The sequence below is a fragment of the Carcharhinus amblyrhynchos genome, chromosome 2 (genome assembly GCF_965287045.1).
Source record: "Carcharhinus amblyrhynchos chromosome 2, sCarAmb.v2.hapA, whole genome shotgun sequence".
Classification (NCBI taxonomy): Eukaryota; Metazoa; Chordata; class Chondrichthyes; order Carcharhiniformes; family Carcharhinidae; genus Carcharhinus; species Carcharhinus amblyrhynchos.
In genome coordinates this window covers 65,891,006-65,914,044 of record NC_137325.1, presented here as the reverse complement: position 1 = coordinate 65,914,044, position 23,039 = coordinate 65,891,006, and the positions used below count along the sequence as shown (strand labels likewise).

General features: G+C 39.9%; 1 protein-coding gene across 1 annotated transcript in view; it reads left to right on the top strand.

Annotated features, from left to right (window-relative positions):
- LOC145359772 (dynein axonemal heavy chain 11-like) overlaps positions 1 to 23,039 on the top strand; it is a 375,870-nt gene that overhangs the window by 75,995 nt on the left and 276,836 nt on the right. The window contains exons 15-23 of the mRNA XM_080214554.1: positions 1,708 to 2,040; positions 4,042 to 4,296; positions 9,280 to 9,449; positions 10,492 to 10,714; positions 11,845 to 11,961; positions 12,101 to 12,187; positions 16,510 to 16,668; positions 19,126 to 19,209; positions 21,255 to 21,413. Of these exons, the coding sequence (XP_080070680.1) occupies positions 1,708 to 2,040; positions 4,042 to 4,296; positions 9,280 to 9,449; positions 10,492 to 10,714; positions 11,845 to 11,961; positions 12,101 to 12,187; positions 16,510 to 16,668; positions 19,126 to 19,209; positions 21,255 to 21,413 (1,587 nt within the window). The remainder of the gene's footprint in view (positions 1 to 1,707; positions 2,041 to 4,041; positions 4,297 to 9,279; positions 9,450 to 10,491; positions 10,715 to 11,844; positions 11,962 to 12,100; positions 12,188 to 16,509; positions 16,669 to 19,125; positions 19,210 to 21,254; positions 21,414 to 23,039) is intronic.

Below are 23,039 nucleotides of genomic sequence, written 5' to 3'. Positions count from 1 at the left end.
AACTTCTTTTTAAGTTGGTTTTAATCAAATGGGAAAGACTACCTTATAATCATTACATACAAAACTAGAAAATAAAATTGCAGTTAGAAGTTACATGACACTTTGAGCAGTTTTACAAAAACCTACCTCTCGAATAAAGCTTTGACTACTGAGTGGAAGTTGAGATTTCAAAGCCTGCACCCTGCATGATTTGCTGTCCCATTATTTAAATGAATGAAAGATCAGTGGGAGAGACCCCAAGTTCACTTCCCACAAGGCAAGGTTCAATGCTCAACATGCAATTTCATTAAATTGCCCCTGTCACTTCAGTTGGATGTCATTGTAGTGACAGCAAGCCAGCTTTTGCTCGTTCTCACTCCTTCCTGGCAGCCCACTTTCACCACTACAGTCTCAATTTTTAAAAAAATGATAGTATTTCTTGTGTTAAGGTGTTGGGAATGAAATATAAATAAATGAGAAATAGCATAACAGATTGCAATGTGAAGTTAAAGTGCATGGGATTGCAGGTAGTGCCTTGAGAATGATTGAATGTTGGTTAGCAGAAGAGTTGGAATAAATGGGTCTTTGTCTGATTGGCAGGCAGTGACTTGTGGGGTATCGCAGGGATCTGTGCTAGGACTCCAAAATTACATATTAATGATTTGGACGAGGGAGGGTGAGCTGTTAGGAGGATGCAAAGATGCTTCAGTGTGATTTGGACAGGCAGAGGGAGTGGGCAAATGCACTGCAGATGCAATATAATGTGGATAAATGTGAGGTTATTTACTTTGGTAGCAATAATAGGAAGACAGATTATTACTTGGATGGGTGTAAATTGACAGAGATGGACAGTGAGTGAGCCTTTTGTATCCTTGTGCACCAGTCGCTAGAAGCACATAGGTACAGCAGGCGGTAAAGCAGGCAGATGGTACGTTGGCCTTCATAGCTATCGGATTTGAGCATAGGAATAGGGATGTTTTACTGTAATTGTATCAGGTGAGGCCACACCTGGAGTATTGTGTGCAGTTTTGGTGTCCTAATTTGAGGAAGATGTCCTTGCTATGGAGGGAGTGTAGCAAAGGTTTATCAAGCTGATTCCTGAGATGGCTGGCCTGTCATATGAAGAGAGATTAAGTCAATTAGGATTGTATTTAATAGAGTTTAAAAGTGAGTGGTGATCTCGTAGAAACATGTAAAATTCTAACAGGGTTCGACAGGGGTGATTTGGAAAGAATGCTCCCGATGGTGGGGGAGTCTAGAACTAGGAGTCTTAGTTTGAGGATAAGGGTAAACCTTTTAGAACTGTGATGAGGAGAAATTTCATCACCCAGATTGTGGTGAATGTGTGGAATTCACTATTACAGAAAGTAGTTAAGGCCAAAACATGTGTGATTTCAAGCAAGCACAGATATAGCTCTTGGGGCTGAAGAGATCAATGGATGTGGAGAGAAGATGGGATCAGGATATTGAATTTGATGATCAGCCATGATCATAATGAATGGCAGAGCAGGCTTGAAGGGCTGAATGGCCTACTCCTGCTTCTATTTTCTATACATGTTGGTTCAGGATTCTAATGCATTGCAGGCCTGTGACAACAAATTCAAATTCCAGTTAGTTTGAATTAATTTGAATGCTGACAGGTTATTTTGTGAATGAAAAGATGAAACGTTTTTAAAACCTCAGAAGATGCAAGATAATACTTTATCTTAATTTGTTTTTGATTAACAGGAGAATCTTAGACTTCTGAAAGCAGACCCAGATACCGAATCATGGAAGACCTATTTGGAGTATATTGATGACATGGTTTTAGATGGTTTCTTCAATGGTATTTCATATTCTCTAGAGTTTTTCCTTGAGAATACTGAAGCTGCTTTGAAACCTGCACCTTTGTTTGTATCACAAATGATTTTAAATATCCCAGAAATTGTATTCAAACCTTCGCTGGATAAGGATGCTGCCGATGGATTCTATGATTTAGTTGACGAGATAATAAGTGATATTTACAGAATGGCTGCACAAGTGACGAGAGTAGCTGATCATCTTGAGTTTGACAATTACCAGGTAACGAATATGAATTTTATTTTGTGGACAGAAAATATGAAGTTTTAAAAATCCGTGTTTTAATGTTACTTCCGATGATCACAACAATGAAGCATACAATTCCTTTGCTTTTCTTTCTTTTAGGGATACACCTGCAAATTTTTATCCAAAAAGCTTATTCCATTGCTAAAAAAGTGACATGCTGTGGAAGTTTTTCATCTTGCACTCATCAGGTTAAAGATAACAACAATTTATGCTGCATGAGAAAAGCAAGCCTGTTGGTTTGCAAGTCACTTTTGGTTGAGGCTTTGCCATGGAGAATGTAGTAGGGAAGTATTGTCCTTCAGGCTTTCACTTAATTCAGAAGAGTACTTTTTATGGACATTTTCCTTTTGTTGGCAGAAGACAAGTTTCTGCTTATGAATATATGTAGCTTCAAGCAAACATAAGTGAGTCACATTGAGAACCTGACTGATCTTTAATTGATTATACAATTTTTGGCATACTTTGAGTTGCTCAGCAAATACTATCTAATCAAGAAATCACACCTAACATTTGCCATTAAATTTGGAAAATAAAAACAAAATCAAAGTGTTGGCAAAACTCAGCAGGTCCGGCATCATCTGTGGTCAGGTCAACAGAATTAACATTTCAAGTCTAAAATTCTTCTTCAGAACTGAAGAGAAATAGAAATGGGATGGATATTATGGCGTTGAAGAAGTGAGGGAGGGGCATCAGGTGGCACCAAAGGGCAGGTCAGGGAAAGGTTAGAGGGCAAGGGAGGTTAAATACCAAAAGTATCATGGAACCAAAGGCAAAGGAGTGGTAACTGTAGTAGAAATAACGGAATGAAAGTCAGCTCTGAAAGCAAAAATGTGAAAACAAGTTTCAAACTGGCACCCTGGGGGCAGAAAAAGAATGGAGGATAGAGTTCTTGGTTTGAAGTTGTTGAACTCACCTGGCATTACTCTGGCACTGAAATTCATATACTGCATTTCTCACTTGCCAAAGTAATGACTCATTATTCAAGCCAGAAAAGACATTCTGCCTATTACACAGATGAGTAATGTGTTATATGAATTTCAGAAGTAGTGCAATCCTGGTACGTAGGCCATACCTTCCACTGTCTCGCTGATGGTACCAAACAGCACCTCCTTTTTGCTGTTCACAATAGGCTGAGTGCTAATTGTACTCAACCACCCCGTGCTTGTAAAACTCCAAACTTAATGATGTGATTCCATGAGAGCATTTTCTGAACAAATTCCAGGGTACTAAGAATTGCATTAACAATCAATTTAAGGTTATCAGCCTGGCTTTCAGTTTGGCTCACTAATGCTTGCTATATACTACCTATGATCGTATGCTAGGACCTATTCTCTGTCGGCAAAGGGCACATTTCCAAACATTGCACCTTTTTTTGATCAAACAAAAGCTTGGGAGAGGTGGGGGGCAGTAATTCTGTGGTGAATTCTGTATGGTAATACCTTGATCAATCAGCTCCACTTCTTCATGCAGTACAAATTGTTGTTCCATTAGAAATTTGACATTCTTGAATCTGTCCCAATGAGCGCAAAACAAAAACACTTTGACAGCATCTCTCTTTTTTTCCAGTAACACTCAAGTTAATTCTATGTTAAGTGAGGCCTGAATCTCAAACGGATTGGGCCTCGTATGTTTGCTATACAGCGGCTTACATAAGGAAATCTGTCCCACTGTGTTAGTTACCAAAAGTCATGGATTTCCACACTAAGCAAAATTGAGAATATGAAAAATCAGACATATTTAAGATTTCCAAATTAGATTAAATATCGGTCCCTTGGTAGATTTAGTTTGCTAATGAAATGTAGACACCACTGACAAATCAGCATTTATTGCTCAGATAAGTTGTCCTGAGGCTTTTAAGAGTCAACCACAGGATGAGATTAACTTTGGACTAGCAACCCCAACAGTCTTACTGTGATACTGGTAGGCTAACCATTGTGGCTATGAGGAAAATACAAAATGAGCTGTTTCTTCACACAGAGTGACATGGAAGATATACTTGACCTTTCAGAAATACGGCAAGAGGTCATGGATCGGGTAACAGAGGTCATTAACAAAGCTGTGGAATACAGGAATTCGTTCGACACACACTCTTACCTGTGGGTAGATGATAGGATAGAATTCATGAGGCAATTCTTGTTGTACAGCCATGTGTTGACTGCAGAGGAGATTGAAGCTCATGCTGATGAAGGTGTTCCTGAGTGTCCTCCTACTACTGAACAGTTTAAGGAGCAGGTAAGACTAAGTTTCACTGAAGTATAATCTCTTATTCAGTTGAAAAATATTTGTTAAATTGTACTATCACAGCATACCTAAATAAAATTCCAAATGTGTGCCATGAAACACAACAGGACCAAATTGGATAGCCCTGTAGATGGATGCAGAGATCACAATGCAAGATTTTATTTTTTGTTCATGGAATGTGTGTCACTAGCAAGGACCAACAGTAGTTGTGCATCCCTAATTGCGCTTGAGAGAGTTAGTTTATAGTTGCTGCCTTGAACCCCTGCCATCCCTGTGCTGCAGATATAGCCACAGTGCTGTTAGGAAAGAACTTCCAGGATTTTGACCCAGCACCAGTGAAGGAATGCTGAAATGCTTTAAAGTCAGGATGGTTTGTGACTTGGAGGGGAGCTTGCAGGTGGTGGTGATTGCATGTGTCTTCTGCCCTTATCCTTCTGGGTGGCAGAGATTTCAGGTTTGGAAGGTACTGTCGTTTGAACCTTGGCAAGTCACTGCAGTGCATCTTTTAGTTGGTACACGCTGCTGCCAGCAGTGCTTCCTGCTCATTTAAATGATCACTGTGTCCAACTTGTGATAACCATGCTGCTTGCTTGTTGTGTGAGCATGTTAGCAAGAGGCGACATCATAAGTGATTAGCACCACTTATTGCTAGGCTGCACTGGGTAAAGGTGATCTAAATCTCTTTGCAAAGCAGATGTTTTGTTAGTGGTATTGGTTCTGGGGGACATCATTGGAGAAAATCTGACCTGGAAAAGAGTGAGGAAGTGTGGCTGCTACATTTTTGGAAGCTGCCCAGGAGGTCCTGGTGGAGGAGATGGAAAGGAGAGATGTCCTGTAAATGCAGCAAGGAAGGATGCTCTGCAGTCATCAAATTTTTTAAAAAAGCAATTAAGCAAATAGACTGCCTAAGCCAGGGGTCAACCCCAGAGCACAACCCTTGAGAACCCGGATACAGTGCCAGAAAAGATTCAGCTGTATGATGTGAGTGAACAATGTCAATTATAGTAGCAGTGACCTGCCTAAGGACAGATTCTCTGCTTATTTTGCTATGTCTCTCAGTCTTGTGCTATTCTTCTCAGTTGCTCTTAGGAACCTTCCATTTTGATTTCAAATTGGCTAATGTCATCAATCTCTTTCTCCCTCTGTGTCTGCAAAGATGCATATTGGAAAAGCACACACCTCTTCTTCATCAACCAGCAGCACAACTCTACCCTTGTGCCTTTTCAAATACCTGAGAAGTGCAACCTGACCAGATAGTGGAGAGTCACAAAGATGGTGCGTAAGGCATAACACCATCACTCGATTTAATTCTCCCAGCCAGCAGCTCAATTATTGATGCAGTATGTATCTTCAGTTTCAACGATGGATTAGAGGTAGGATGTGCTGTTTCCTAACAGCCAGCGTCCAAGACTGCTGCCATCTACGCTGAATGGCCCAGAACTACTCAAGGATAACCCCACTCGACCATATGCAGTCTCCTTCACTGAGAGTCAGCAGCCTTCCCCCAGTCATGTAGCATTCATTCAGCTAGCGCTGTAAAGGCACGCCAGGATGGAGAAAGGCACCCAGAAAGGAACATGTAAGAATGATAGTAGATGTTTGATTTAAAAACAGCATGATTTTACTTTTACCTTTTTGGAATGCTTATTTTATGTCTTAATGCAGAAGCCTTTAATAATCTTTGTCATCTTCAAAACTTAAATTATGAGGGAGTTAAGAAGGGCTAGAAGAGGGCATGAGATGACTTTGGCTGATAGGATTAAGGAGAATCCTAAGGCGTTCTATAGGTATGTCAAGAACAGAAGGTTGGTTTGGGCAAGATTAGGGCCAGTTACAGACAGTAGGGGGAAGTTGTGTGTGGAACCGGAAGAGATTGGAGAGGCATTGAACCATTATTTCTCTTCGGTGTTCACGCAGGACGATATGAATGTAGCTGAGGAGGTCACTGGGGTGAAGGGGTGTAAAATAGAAAGTATTGTAGTTGATACAGAGGATGTGTTGGATATTCTAGATGGGTTGAAAATAGATAAGTCCCCTGGTCCAGACGGGATTTACCCTAGGATTCTATGGGAGGCAAGAGAGGTGATTGCAGAGCCACTGGCTCTGATCTTCAGGTCGTCGTTGGTCTCTGGTATAGTACCGGAAGATTGGAGGACAGCGAATGTTGTCCCATTGTTTAAGAAGGGGAGCAGAGACTTCCCTGGGAATTATAGACCAGTGAGTCTTACTTCTGTAGTGGGCAAGGTTTTAGAAAGAATTATTAGGGATAGGATTTATAGTTATTTGGAGAGTAATGAATTGATTAGAGATAGTCAGCATGGTTTTGTAGCGGGAAGGTCGTGCCTTACTAACCTTATTGAGTTCTTTGAGAAGGTGACCAAAGAGGTGGATAGGGGTAAGGCAGTAGATGTGGTATATATGGATTTTAGTAAGGCGTTTGATAAGGTTCACCATGGTATGCTTCTGCAGAAAATGCAGATGTATGGGATTGGTGGTAATTTAGGTACTTGGATCAGGAATTGGTTAGCAGATAGGAGACAGAGGGTGGTGGTTGATGGTAATTATTCATCATGGAGTTCGGTTACGAGTGGTGTGCCTCAGGGATCTGTTTTGGGGCCACTGCTGTTTGTAATCTTTATTAATGATCTGGATGAGGGTATAGTTGGGTGGATCAGTAAGTTTGCTGATGACACCAAAGTCGGAGGTGTGGTAGATTGTGAGGAAGGGTGTCGAAGTTTGCAGGGTGACTTGGACAGGTTGCAGAGCTGGGCCGCGAGGTGGCGGATGGAGTTTAATGCGGAGAAGTGTGAGGTAATCCATTTCGGTAGGAATAACAGATGTGTTGAGTATAGGGCTAACGGGAGGACTTTGAATAGAGTGGAGGAGCAGAGGGATCTAGGTGTATGTGTACATAGATCCCTGAAAGTTGGGAATCAAGTAGATAAGGTTGTTAAGAAGGCGTACGATGTCTTGGCGTTTATTGGTAGGGGGATTGAATTTAGGAGTCGCAGCGTCATGTTGCAACTGTACACAACTCTGGTGCGGCCGCACTTGGAGTACTGTGTGCAGTTCTGGTCCCCACATTACAGGAAGGATGTGGAGGCTTTGGAGAGGGTGCAGAGGAGGTTTACCAGGATGTTGCCTGGTATGCAGGGGAGGTCCTATGAGGAGAGACTGAGGGATTTGGGGTTGTTTTCACTGGAAAGAAGGCGGCTAAGAGGGGATCTTATAGAAACATATAAGATGATTAGAGGTTTAGATAGGGGGGATGGTGATAGCCTGTTTCCTCGGATGGAGAAATCTAGCACGAGGGGGCATGGCTTTAAATTAAGGGGGGGTAGTTATAGGACGGATGTCAGGGGCAGGTTCTTTACCCAGAGGGTGGTGAGGGACTGGAATGCCCTGCCTGCTGCAGTTGTAAATGCGCCTAGTTTGGGGGCGTTTAAGAGATTGGTGGATAGGGTTATGGACGAAAAGGGATTGGTTTAGATTAGTGGGTCAATGTTTTTAAAAAATAAGACTGGTCGGCGCAACATTGTGGGCCGAAGGGCCTGTTCCGCGCTGTTATGTTCTATGTTCTATGTATGTTTACTATGAGCAGAAAAACACATGTGAAAAAGATTCAGTTCTTCAAGAAAGGGAAGGAACCTAAAATCTTGAAGGAAAGTGGCACAGTTAGAAAAACTAAATTGGATTGATAACTTGTATGTAAGTAGAGGAAACTATTGAGTCTTGTGACCCTGAACAGCTAATTTCCTCCACCACCCCTGCCGCCCTCACTCAGCCCTACTAATGTTGAGCAGGTGGTGGATTTCCAGTTGCATGGAACAGGTAGGTTCCAGCAATCTGACAGTGCTGATATACATTGGTCTCAAAAATTATCACCAAAATCTTGTCGGCATTAATGCCAGTGGGATATTATGATCCTGCCAATGGCGCACGCCTGTCATAGGTTTTCTGATGACGAAGATTGTGTCAGCTGTGGGATCTGAGTGACGTACCACCTCCTGCTGCTGGGAAACACACTGCAAACAGGGGGGAAAATCCCATTTCATTGTTGAATCAACAATGGAAGACACCTGGAGTGAAATCCAGTTCAATGCCTGAAATTATAACTGTGGATTTTCAGGGTCTTTAGTTTCAACAGTACATCTCCTCCTTTCTCCAAAATACCCAGCTCCCCTTAACCACGCACCAAGAGGAAGCTAATAACTGAAGAGTTAGCAAGACTGTTGGTTCTGAATGTTCACTGATATGTTAGAATGCTCTAAGTTGACTTGCCTTTTTTTCCTCCAGACGTACCCGTTCTGGGTCCTCTGTCTTTTACAGATGGTGCACTCGCAATCGCAGATGCTCTGAATAATTTTCAGATGTAATTGTTGTATTCCTTATTCCAATGTTAACTTAGTGAATTTGTTTTTTTTTTAATTTTCGGGGATACTGAGGTGCAAATGTCACCCTCATCCTCAATGTGAACTTTCATCTTTCTCTAGTGTCACTCCTATCACTCCCCATATCCTGTCTAAGCTCAGCTTTTTCATGCGATCCACCTGCTGTTGCTCTCACTCCCTGCTATTGGTGATTACCCAATGGGCCTGTACTCATTGTTTCCCTGTAGTGAGATAGCTCAAATTGAGAACTCTTTGGAGTAAATCTTGACTTTACGCAGAACTGCTAATGGTGAATCAGCAGCCAATTTCGCATCTCCCAATTTGTGTTTATTGAAGTTAATGGAAAAAAAATTGGGAGAAGAATAAAAGGCACTGTTGATTAGCTTTTATCCATCTTACAGTAACAAGCCAATATCCCAACACACCACAGCGCAGTAAAAAATCCTGCCTATTTTAGCATTGTTTTGTTTTTACAATATTTGCAAAATGTTTAATGGTTTTGAATATAGAACCTGCTGCAGGTTATAGCTTGCAAGCTTAATATTAAAATTCTTGTCGTAATTATTAATTTTGTGTTTTACAGATCGATATCTATGAAAACCTGTACAGCCAGATGAGCAAGTTTGAAGACAGTAGAGTCTTTGAATGTTGGTTTAAAGTTGACGTTAAACCATTTAAGATGGCATTATTGAATACAATCAAAAAATGGAGCTGGATGTTTAAAGAACACCTCATGCATTATGTTACAGATAGGTGAATAACGTTCCATTTTTGGGATTTGGAAAGAAATGTGTATGGTCCACCATCTTTAATGGGGTTCTCAGATACACTGGTCCTTCTCCTTCATATTTTTTCTTACAGACTTCATCATGTTACACTGCTGGTTAAGGAATTTTGCTACAATATATCAAATAATTTACTGAAGCCAAAACAAAGAGGAAAATGCAGAGATTTTTGTGCTTGGGGAAAGGCAATTACTCATTCAACAGAGTTGATTATTCAACTCCTGTTTCTATTGGGTTATGTGCATAAAGCCATGTAAAATGCAGCAGAAACATCAGCCTCTAAACTACAGTGTAGAATATTGCAGCTACTGCTTCCTGCTATTCTAAACAAACTTGAAAACCATTAGACAGCGTGAGCTGGAAGTTTCTTAGCTCCTCTATCAGACATTTGCCAGAAATGCATGTTGTGGGAAAATCACCACTCGGAGTCCAATTTAAAGATTCAACATGCGGTTTATCGGACAAAGCTTTGGGAAAAGCGCTGGGCTGTCTGCAGTGCTCGCAGTCATGTTCTCAACTTTAAAGTGGCAGCTGAGCTTCTTTTGTCCACTATTTGAAAATGTATAAGTACGGACATTAGCAGTTAGCACGTTGTTATACATAGAATAGACAAGTATGGACAATTAGCAGTTATCACATCATTATACATTTCAGAGAGTAGACAAGTACGGATATTAGCAGTTAGCACATCATTATACATTTATGCCCTTCTTTCAACGACTAATCTTGTTAACAAAACTCATTGTTTTGGTTCTATCTTTTCTCAAGCTAAGGTGATCATTTGGCCCTCACGGTCTGATTTATTTCCTGTAGTAATTAAACACTAACAGGATTTAACTCATTATGCAATGTCTGTGCCTAAGTCAGCACATCTAAACGTCTTTTCATAGAGTCTATTTTGTGCCAGGTAACCATCTTGTATCTTTTAATTTCGGGTTTATTCCAACAGTGCACATTTTATTATGTTTTGCATTTTAATAAATACAGTTTTTGGCCTTTCTTTCACCCAGCTTAAGTGAACTTGAAGAATTTATAAAGGTGACAGATAAGGGACTGAAAAAGAAAGTGAAAGAAGGAGACTACAATGGCCTTGTCGATATAATGGGACATCTAATGTCTGTGAGAGATAGACAGACCACCACTGATGAACTTTTTGAACCGTTAAAGGAGACAATTACTCTTCTTGAGAGTTATGACCAAAGCATGCCAGACCAAGTTTACATGCAGTTAGAGGTAGATTTTTTTCTTTGTTCAGACATATTTTCAATAAGACTAGTAAGAAAACTGTATTTGATTTTTAAAAAGAATGGAATTTTGTGACATAAAATGGCTCTTTGTTTGGATTGTTCAATTTTAACACTGGGCGGTTGAAGCATCCACTTGGATTTGGTGGACACATTGTTACTGTATACTAGGCTGACTGAGGACGAATGCTCCCAAATTCCACACAAGGAATGAATGGGTTTGTGTTCTCCTAGGCTACCTCCTCTATTCACCCATAAGATTTACTGTAAACTCCTTCCATCCCCTGTCCCCCCCACCGTATCCAATGAGTTATCCAAGTAGCAGTGGGCAGCTTCCAGGTAGTCTGATCCCCCATTAGCCAGCCAGTTGCATAACGAATGGGCAGTTGTCCAGAAGGATACTAATGAATCTTGGCTGTTAAAACTGGTAAAGCCACCCCCAGGGAAAATCCTTGGCTTTAATTCTAGCAGCTGCCTTTGGACTTCAGTCCTTGGAAATCATTTCTACATTCAGTGCCTGCACAATAACTTGACACAGTGGGTTACTTGCCAATTGTAAAACCCAACCTGTTTTTGATCCGTTAAAGTTAATGGAACAAAAATCAGGGACAAACCAGAGAGGTTGATGATCTAAAGGCAGGAATTTTATCACACTGCCTGCTATAGGAATCAGAGTGGATGAGGGGCGGACGGAAAAGTCTGATGAACTTGGGTGGGATTTTACAGTCTCAGGGCGAGGGAAGCTGTAAAATCCCACTGTCAGATTAAGGCACAGGTGGCAAAATTGAAAATTATCCCCCCTCCCCTACCACTGTGCAATTCCATACGAGTTCAACTTGTTTTCATATAATCGTAGAATCCCTACAGTGCAGAAGGAGGCCATTTGGCCCATCAAGTCTGCACTGACCACAGTTTCACCCAGGCCCAATTCCCGTAACCCTCATTCGCCCTGCTAATCCCCCTGACACTAAGGTCAATTTAGCATGGCCAATCAACCTAACCCACGAAGCTTTGGACTTTGGATTTTTTATAAATAACTTCTGCTTTCAAAATAAAGTTGAAAGAAATTTGATGAAAATGTTATTTTTTGAAGCAAATAAAATGTTCCATGATCAATAGGAATTACCAGAAAAGTGGAATAATACGAAGAAGATTGCTGTTTCTGTCAAGCATGAAGTTGCAGCCCTCCAGACTGCGGAGGTGTCACTCATCAGAAGAAAATGTGTAGCATTTGACGTAAGTGTGATCTTTTCACATCTAAAAATCATTGCAGCCAAACTTGATCTGGTTCACTTTGCACTTGAACAATCATGTCAGTAATGAAATTTGGAAAACGCTCTAAGGACATTGTGTATCTCTCTTTTTCTTTTACCAGGCTAACCAAATAGAGTTTCGAGAAAAATTCCAAATGGAAGCACCTTTCACATTTAATTCTGTGAACCCATATGCATTGTTAGACAAGGTAAGAGCAAAGTCCCTGAGAGTTTTGATGGAAGTGCTGCTGAGGTTTGATATGGCATATCAAAATAGACATTAAAGAGCATGTCAATGGAACAGATTAATGTTCTTGATATAATGTAATACTGCATGAATACAATAATCATATTTATGTGCTTTTCAAGTGCTGTAATCTTTCAAGTTCACTTGCAAAATGGTAGTTACTCAAAATTTGTTTCAAAGTGACTCTACAATGAGAGACCTCTAAGATGCTTTGGTCCAGGTGATTTACTACTTTGCAAACTGCCTTTTCCACTTCATTTCCAAGTGACAGCCTGTGCCAATACGGCACCCACCATGCTCACATTATAAGGACTAACTTTGACAATTGCTTTTGTTGAGAATAAGTGAAATACTGTGACAAATGTTGAAAACTCATGAGGATTTTAAAAGTGCTGCATTTTCCTCAAATTCAGCACAGGTTGTTATAATCTAAAAATTACTATTAGTAATATTAATGTATGGAAAGTTAACATAACCGCATGACATTACTCTTCCCTCACAGTCAGTGGAGAGTGCTCAACTGAATGTAAACAGGCATAGACATCATACGTGTGCCACGGGTAGATGATGAATGAAGTATTATTGTACTAGACACCCAAATAGAAACTTCTTAGAAGTCTTAGTACTACGCTTTCTTGTGTAAGACCCTGACATGCATTATTATTTTCCAACTCCAAGCTTATTGGTCATAAACTCCCCTCTTCAAATTTATGCAATCTGGTTTCCACACTTACAATATTGAGAGAACTCTGAAATTAGATCCCTTGTTTACTATATTATTTCTTTTTGCCCTTCTCAACCTTTGTGTGCTGCTTTATGTGGTTCATAATGCCATTATCCTCCATTGCCCCTTCCCCAATGTTCAGCTTGACAGGACTATCCTTCCATGAGTCTACTCCTACCAATTCCTAAAGCAGCAGACAGAAGTCCAGTAATGGCTTCTCTTCCTGCCTCAACTCTGAATGATATAGTTGAGTGGTGGCATGACACTAAATTAGCATCTCTGAGCTAGTGAATCCAAACATGCCCACAGTGTGTTCTGAAAATGAATTCAATAATTCTGGTAGTTGACTTGCTGACAACAGAAAAAAGTGTCAGATTGTTGTAAAAAATCTGACTGGTTAATTAATCTCTCTTAGCTAAGGAAAAAGTTGTCATAAATCCATCTTTTTTCGATTGACAGGCAGGATCCTAACTGTTCACATTATATATTAATGATTTAGAAGCAAGAGTGAAATGTATTATCTCCAAATCTGTAGATGATACTAAGTTGGCTAGGGTTAGACATGGTAGATTCAGAAAGAATGTTCCTGATGGTGGGGGAGCCCAGAACTAGGGGTCATAGTTTGAGGGGAACAGGTAAACCTTCCAAGACTGAGGTGAGAAGAAATTTCTTTACTTAGAGAGCAGTCAATATGTGCAATTCACTACTACAGAAAATAGTTGAGGCCAAAACGTTGTGTGATTTCAAGAAGAAATTAGACATAGCTTTTGGGGCAAAAGGGATCAAGAGAAGGTGGGATCAGGATATTAAATTTGATGACGAGCCATGATCAAAATGAATGGCAGAACAAGCTCAAAGGGTTGAATGACATACTCCTGCTTTTATTTTATATGTTTCTATGTTTAAAAAGCTGTCACTCAGAAAAGCCAGTTCTACATTATATAGTTGACATAATACTCTGAAGTTTTCCAATAAGTCACTCAACCCTGAGCAAGTATATGATCATGTATGTTCTTCTTAACAGTGTCTCCTTCACCGTTACTGCTTTGGACTCCATGTTTTCTCCATGCAGGCAGTGTGTTTGGCGAACACTAATTGTGGATGTTCTACATGCATTGTAAAATCAACAACAATTTGAAAACTTGCTTTAAAGATTAGCATATCGATTTGCCAGTGTTATGATGAACAGTGAAAGCTGATTAGTTATGAGCAGTGGACCATAAACTTTCAAAATATTTGAGATTCACTTGCTGCTTTCTAGTCATCTGCGGGGCATTGATATTGTTATGGTTTAGGTTAGAAAACTCCAAAATGTTTTAAGAAGCCCGCCTGGATCATAAATTTTACATCTTGCATATGGCTAGGGAAAGCATGATATATTTCAGGAGTGATTCAAAAGACCCACGAGGGAGCTTTTATCAAACAAAGCTTATTTAAGAATATAGTTGACATGTATGGAAAGAGAGTTAGGAATAATTTCTAATAATTACAAACAGAAACAAAACAACCACAACAATGTATAACCCTTAATGAATATATATATATAAGCTGTCCGAATCAAACCAGCTTCCATAAACAGTCCTTTAAACAGGTTCAACACAGCATAGACAAAAGCTCACACAATACTGTGATTGAGGCTGTTAGTTGAATACTGCAGTCAAATGCTCCTGAGGCTCAGAACAGTTTGAAAGCAAGACAGCTTCCCAAGACACCAGAGACTCTGGTCCAGCCCCCAACAACAGCAGATTTTCTACACTAGGAAGGCTTTCAGCTAAGCAACAGAATTTCCCAAAACCAGAGAGAGAGAGAGACTTTTTTTTCAGTCCGATGTCCACTCCCTTCTAAACTAAAACACTGCTGCAGCCAAAAGCAGAAAATGAAACCCTGAATTCCGGAGGAAGAAAATAAAAGCTGACCCGAAACCATGACCACCTCCCCGACAGTGCATGATCTTAAAACTAATCCCAGAGTTAACACAAACCATCCCATTTAAATAAAATGACTCATTGTAGTCATGACCCGGCAACTTAATGACATCAGTTAAGGCTGTGAGCTGAGAAAGAGCTCATGATTTAAAAAAAATCTCTTAAAAGTACACTAATGAGACAATATGAATATCAATGTGGCAAACATACCAAAAGCCTGTGTGAGGGTTATAAAATACAGCATTATAAATACAGCAGTTTAAATAAAAGACAGATAAATAATACAATCCATGAGTGCATTAAATTGCTATATATTAAATGGTTGTTTTCCTTCCTTATTGAGAGCAACCTTTGGACATCACTCAGGAAATTAGTTGCCAGCTGTACTAAATCCCTCCAGAGTTAAAAAAGTGTTTACCAGTGGAAATGGAGCTAACTCCCTGTATTTACTTTATTCAAGCTGATTCTGTAATCCAGCAGCAGATTCATTGATCTGCAAACTTGTAGTTCTTCAATGTTAAGAGCTCCTTTAGTGTTGAAGCATTTATACAAAAGTGCAACCAGCAGTCCACCTTCTGTAGATGAAATGCTATAATATGAAAGTGTCTGAAAAGTGAATTAGTTTGTTTCACCTATCCATTTACGTTTTGCTAGTTGTCAAAAGCAGTGCCAACAAAAGCACTTTAATTTCCTTCAACGTGAATTTTTTAAAAATATTTTTATTGAAAGCTTTAATTTTACATTTGCCACGAAACATAACAGATCCCCAAAATCCAATAGAGTACAGATTAACCATTATTCCATGCACTCGCAGAAAAGACCAATGAATATTCATACAAATGATTCAATTATCTATCATTGCAATCACTGTAGTCAGGATATCCTCTTAACAGATAAAAAGAGGATATCAGATGGGGGGGGGGCGCCCTCAGGATGATAGGATAAAAGCATGAGCATATACCCCAGGGTGCACACCCTTCTCCACAAGATAACATGGACAGGACTACAAAATATACAGGCTTGCATTTTCACTTTAGAAGTTAAGTTCACAACTATTATTTTCACCAGTAGGTTGTTATAATTATTTTAGCAGTCAAAACATGCCTCTAGCTCAAAAGTGTTAATTTGTTAATCTCTCTCTTCAAATTTCAACTGACCCAACATCCACCGTCTTTTGGGAAAGAGAATTCCAGATTTTCTGTGACCTTTGTGAAGAAAAAAAGCTTCCTATTTTTATTTCTGAATGGCCTGGCTTTAATTGTAAGATTGTACCTATTTGTCCTTTGAGGTGCAGAGCCCAAAACTAAACATGCCTGATGGGGCCAGTCAATGATCTATATATAAAAAACTTGTTAACCCTTTGTGTTCTAAACCTTTTAAATAAAAGGCAACATTTCTCAAATCTTTTTAATTTCTTTTCTTACTTATTATTCTTTGACAGTAATCATGTTGATTTCCCAATCTTTGCTAATTGTTTTGCCTTCAGTAGACAAAGTTTAATACTGCTGCACAGTTATTAACAATGCCAACGCTGTTGTGAATTGGTCTGTCCAGCTCATGAATATTAATCCTGTGGGCAGTAGAATTAATAATCCTACTAGAATGAATTGCATTCTTTCCAATTCTGCCATTCAGGCTAACCAGGAGCTCTATATCCTAGAAGAAATGACAATACAAATGCAAGAATCAGCTAACCTATTTGAGGTGACTGTTCCGGAGTATAAGCAGTTAAAACAGTGTCGTCGAGATATAGTTCTACTCAAGCAACTCTGGGATATTATTGCATATGTAAAGGTAAAGCATTCGTTTATTTTTGCGTCATTAAAAAAGTATCTAATTGTCACTATTATTCTTGTCATTTTCTTTCTTTTCTATTGTACTTCTTTTTCCATCACACTGTGAAATGACACTGTTCAAGGTGAGAATCAAAATTAATGTTACCCTGGGACTATACAATAGGATTGCGTTTTAGCAAGGGTAAAACCAGCATGACTGTCTTTTCTTGAGTCGTGAAATGAAATATTCACCTGCTTTGTGATAATTCAATTGAAAAATTAAATGAGATCTGCTCAATCTCACTGCACAGAAAAACCCCAAATATGGGCAAGGCAGGATTAGCACTCGCAACCTCTTGTTAGGCAACTGGTGCTACAACAACAACTTGGATTTATTATGTGTAGTTGAAATCTGAAAAGCTCTTGTGACTAGGTCAATTAAAAATGTCAAAAACTGAGATTGATAGGTTTTACTTAGGCAAGTATATTAAGGAGTATAAAGTGAAGTCAGGTAAATGGAGTTAGAATACAGATCAGTCATCATCCAGTTAGATCATAGTAAACCGCTTGTATTTGTACTATGTTCATAAAGCAGCTTTGAAACAGAAAAATATTCCAAGGCCCTTCACAGAGACCAAATAAAGCACTGGATGCCAAACCAAAGAGTGAAGTATTAGGCAGAATAACTAAAAGCTAGGCAAAGGGGTATGGTTTAAAGAGATAATTCAAAGTGGAGAGAGGGAGAGCAAGCAATATGGAGAAGTGGAAGGGTTTAGGGAAAGAATGCCAGAGCATGAGATTTAGGTGACTGAAGATATGCCCATGCTGGGGAAAAGGGAGGAGGTAGGCACAAAAAACAGAGTTAAAGGAATGGAATGTTTAGGGTACAGGTTGTAGGCTGGAGAAGGCAATAAGGAGGATGCAAAGACATAAATGGATTTTAAAAAGAGGATAATAATTGGAGGTATTGGGGACTGGAAGTCATTGAGAGGAAGGCTGATGAATAAGTGGGTGCTTGATACAGGGGAGGATACTGGAAGCAAATTTTCAGATGAGCTGAAGTTTTTGGAGGTTGAAGGAGAGGATTGGAACATTCAATTTTAATGGTGACAAAAGATAGTTTGGAACTTCGTCGCCAGAGTGAAGGTAGAAAGGGCAGAAACAGTAAAATTGGGTAGGGTATAAAAAACGGACAGCAAATCCTAATACTACTGATTTCTCATGGGAGGATTTTAAAAACCCCTTTGTGGGATGTGGGTGTCAGTGATAGCGCCAGCATTTGTTGCCCATCCTTAGTTACCCTTGAAAAGGTGGTGATGAGCCAGCTTCTTAAAATGCTGCAGTACATTCTGTAGCAGTTTGATAACAACTGACTGGCTTGTAGGAACATTTCAGAGGGCATGTAAAAGTCAACTGTGTTGTTGTGGTTGAGTCACATGTAGGCCTGACCAGGTACGGTTGGCAGGTTTCCTAAAGAACAACTTTAGTAAACCAGATGGATTTTCATGCCAATCTGTGATAGCTTTATGGTCACCATCACTGAGATGAGCTTTCAATTCCAGACTATTGAGATCCAGATACTCCTGTTTGAAAATTAGTGTTTTATGCCACTTGTTTACTCACGGTGACCTTGGGGGAGAGGATAGAAAATATCTGTTGTCCAAATAAATTGTCATAGGAAACTTTTATCCTACACATTTCTTTGGATGAATTTTGTTGTAAGGGCAGAAATCTCACTGCTAGGCTTGAAAGCAGGAAATGACCCTGCTTTATCAGGTATTGGGAGCTGGCTAATTAACTGGCACTACTGAGACTGCCATCAAAGTAAGGTCTGCCCCCAAGAGCTGCCAGTTCAATTCGTGTGCCAGCAGCTCTGCAGCACCATTGCAAGTAGTGGCCATTGTTGAGACTGCAGCTATATGAAAGAAGCACCTTAATGGCTGAGGGCCCTTGGAAGTGGGGTAAATGAAGTTATGGGACACTGGGACCAGGCAGTCAGGGATAGACGGTTGAAGCTTGGGTGTCATTTGTCACTTTTAGCAATGTTACCAAACAGGAGTGCCCATTAGAGTTTCCACCCCCTCCAAAACCCACTGTGAGAGCGCAAGGTTTTACCCAAAGTGTTTGTATGCATGATGGCATAGAAAATTCCCACAGGCAGAAGTGGTCCTTAATTGGTGACTAGGGTGATTCCATTGACCAATGTGCCAACTTTTGCCCTGCTGGCAAAATAGCATGGTGGAAAGAATTAGGCATTCCCAACTCCCATGCCGTTTTTTCAGTACTCCCTTTTGACCCTCAAATGACCTGTAAAATTCAATTTCTGCACTTCTAGCTGACTAAACGGCATTTGAGCCCCCAAATAGTTTGTTCCAAATTTTACAAAAATACACTGCAGCTAGTGATTATCAATGAAAGCTTTTTAAATAAATGATTTTTATTTTCAGTTTAAATGTGTCTATTTTCCATTTAACAGAGTAGTATTGATGAGTGGACCAAGACACAATGGAGACAAATCAATGTGGAGCAGATGGATGTGGAGCTCCGGAGATTTGCAAAGGCAAGGCAGCTTCTTAATAATGTTGTTGTCTTCTCCGTTTTTGGCCAAGTTGCCAACAATTTAAATCTTGCATCCTCATGTACTAGAATCTTAAACACCAAGAAGTTGTGTATTGCTGTGTTATTCTGTTTTAGTCCACTTTTCATTTTTAGGGTGTCCCCCTCTTCTCTGATTGTCCTTTTACAATTCCAGTTATGTTTTACATTGTTCCAAGAGGCTGTGCAGCTTTGAAGTAGTCTTCAGGTTGTTTAAACCTCATTCTCCTCTCTCCCTCACTCTTTAGTTTCAATTCAAACAAGTTTGCTGCTAATTAGTATATTAAATCAGCAGAATGATAAAAGCAAAATACTGCAGATGCTGGAATCTGAAACAGAAACAGAAGAGCGCTGGGAAATCTCAGCAGGTCTGACAACATCTGTGGAGTGAGAGTAGTCAGCTCTGACGAAGGGTCATCTAGACTCAAAACTTTGGCTCTGTTCTCATTCCCCAGATGCTGTCAAACCTGCTGAGACTTTCCAACATTTTTCTGCTTTTGTTGTTGGGTATGTTAAATCAACTGTCTTATTCAAGGATCATAAGTGTAGCAAGGGCGGCAAATGAAAAATTCACACCACACTGCAGCATTATGGAATTTCATCAACTTGCTTTGTTTAGTAACATTATAAATAAATGTAAAACGTTTGCTGCACATGTTTGTGGTTTGCACGCATTGCTCAGAGGAAGTCTCCCTGAATTTGTTTAAAATGTTGTTGCAAATGGAAATCATTACAAGGAAGTACTATTGGTACAGCGGAGGCTGTACCCCAGAAAACCCATTTCTAGCCTATAGACTGAGTGGTCATGTCATGAGGTGTGATGATGTGGCCATATGGGAGGTCACATGGTGGGAGTTATCTCTGGTAGAGCACAAATACTGTATGTAGCTGTTGAGCTTGGTACTAACTACCTCATTGGTGTTGGTGATTTGAGGCACACCCAACATTCTGTCTGGTGTCAAGTTGGCAGTATGGCACAAGGACTTCACCAAGTCCACCCACTGGTCTTTGATGCAGATATTGCAGATAGTTTTGAAACGTTCCAGAGAGGTTGGTGTATTTACTTGGTGCCACACTCTCTGACAATTCAAAAAAATGTACGTACGTATATCCTGTTTGGGGTCCCGAGACCATTGAAAAATCTGAGTAATTTGTTTTCCAGACAGAGGAAGATGAAGAAGAGCCTGAGATAACCCTGAAACAACTTGACAGCATTTGCCTCCCATTAAAACACCTAACCCTTAATAGACACACATCCAATCCCACAGACTAGAAAGTAGACAAGTCAACACAATCTTGCACAGCCACCCTAAAAATATTGGCCAAAGAATGTGCGTTCAGAGCTCTCATTGAGAAAGCATTAGCCACCTTATTTTGTGTGGCTGTGCTGGGATGAAGCAGTACAAAACATTTTTGTATGACATTTGGTGATGTGCCTGTTTTGGACCTGTTTGATAAAGGATTGCTCAGCTGTAACTTAGCCCAGAATTTGTCACTACTTGTGTGTGCTGTGCTTTGGTGTAATGGACCTAATACCCTACTTTAATAAAAACCTCTTATCCCAAGTGAGGTTTCTTGTCCAAGGCATAAACTGGCAATATTGATGCTACTTTTTCATGATGTAGTGGCACTACATTTGGTTGGGCAGAAAATTACAAAATAGAAAATGCATCAGCACCGATTGCAAATTGACTAGACATATACTCTCATCTTATAGTTAAGCTCAAATGGAGTACATGTCAAATAATTAGCACAAAAGGATTGCACTCTAGTGCTCAATGCACAGGCTCAGTTAATTTAATTCAAAACTTTCTCCCCCTCATCCTGCATCTTACAAGACCATCGTTTTTTTAGCTTTGCACAAATGTGTTTGCTTCCTCCGTGTGATATTCTTTGACATTGTTTTGCAGTACAGAAGTCTTTCATTCAAAATGTGCATGATAAAAATAACCCAAGATATATTGTTTTTAGTCAAAATTCTCATTTCATCTTGCTTTATATCTTGTGTAGGAGATAAGAATGTTAGACAAAGAAGTGCGTGCTTGGGATGCATATACCAGTCTGGATTCCACTGTAAAGAACCTGCTCACGTCACTACGAGCAGTGACAGAATTACAAAACCCAGCTATCAGAGACAGGCACTGGTACCAGCTGATGAATTCCACTGGGGTCAGTATGAAATAAATTATTACAATAATTCACATTTCTTTACTAATTTAGCTGTAATTTATATCATACTCTTGATATAAAGCCAGATTCAGTGTATGAAGGATTACATCTGAAAATATTTTGTTTAAGTTCAACCTCGCAATTAAATATCACATAACATAGGTCCTAATCTTTACTTGAGGCTGTAGAAAGTGGTAGGATTTCTTGAACAGGAAAACTCAAAACAAGAGTCTCTTGTGTGTCTAGCTGCTAATCTCAGCAGGGCAAATTTTTTCTTCTGCTGGTTTTCTGTCTGCTAACCAATCTGATTAGCAGATCATGGAGGTCAGGACAGTCAGCAAGAATGTGGTTGATCAGTGCTAGGGACTGTGAAGTGGTATGTGTGTAAGGCCCAAGGGAAACGTGCTGGCTGCTCCTGGCCCACAAGCTGTGCTGTAAATACACCTGCCTTATGGATTTGGCCCTTCATGATCCCTTTTGCCTACCAGATTTTCCAAGCCCCAGAAAACCCACCTGATGTTATTTACTGGCTGGGGTGCCCTTCTGTCACTTACCTCTCGCCGGTTCAGCATAACTTCAAGAGTGGTATCATTGAACCGTGCGCTGCCACGTGAAATGTGCCATGAGGACTGTGAAATATTAGAAGAAACTTGTATACAGAGAAAGAGAAGTTACCAGCAGTTTAGCTGTCTTAAAAGTGGATAATTCCGCAAACCCAGGTGAGATGTAACCCAGGCATTGAGAGAAGCAAGGGAGGAGATATCAGGGCCACCTGCCGTAATTTTCAAATTGTCTCTAGCCACAAGTGAGATGTCAATAATGTCCCATTATTAACAAAGGGAGGTAGGAATAAACCAGGAAATTATATACCAATCAGTCTCACCTTGATGATGGGGAAGTTACTAGAAAGAATTCTGAGGGAAAGAACATATCTGCACTTGAATATGCAGAGATTAATCAGGAATAGTCAGCATGGACTTGTTGAGGGAAAATCGTGTTTGACAAATTTAACCAAATTTTTCAGGAGATAACCAGGAGTGTTGATGAAGGTAATGTATTTTATGTGGTCTATATAGGCTTTAGCAAGGCTATTGATAACGTTTCTCATGGCAGACTGGTCAAGAAATTAAGTGCCCATGGGATCCAAGGAAAAGTAACACATTGGATCCAAAATTGGCTGAGGTAAGAAGCAGGGGGTAATGGTAGAGAGATGTTTCTTTGACTGAAAGTCTGTTTCCAGTGGAGTGCTGCAGGGCTCAGTGCTGGGGCCCTTGCTATTTGTGGTGTACATTAATGATTTGGATTTACACATAAGCAATATGATCAAGAGGTTCGGGGATGACACAAAAATTGGCAGGGTGGTTCATAGTGAGGAGGATAGCCATAAACTGCAGGAGGATATCAATGGACTGGTCAGATAGGCAAAACAGTGACAAATGACACAAAAATAGGCAGGACAGTATGTTGCAATGAGGAAATAAGAACCTTACAAATGGATATAGATAAGTTAGAAGAGAGGGCCAAAATATGGCAGATAGAATTTAATGTGGTTAAGTATGAGGTCATGCATTTTGGTCAGAAAAACTGAAGGTGACTTATCTGAATGGGAAAGGATCTCAGGGTGCT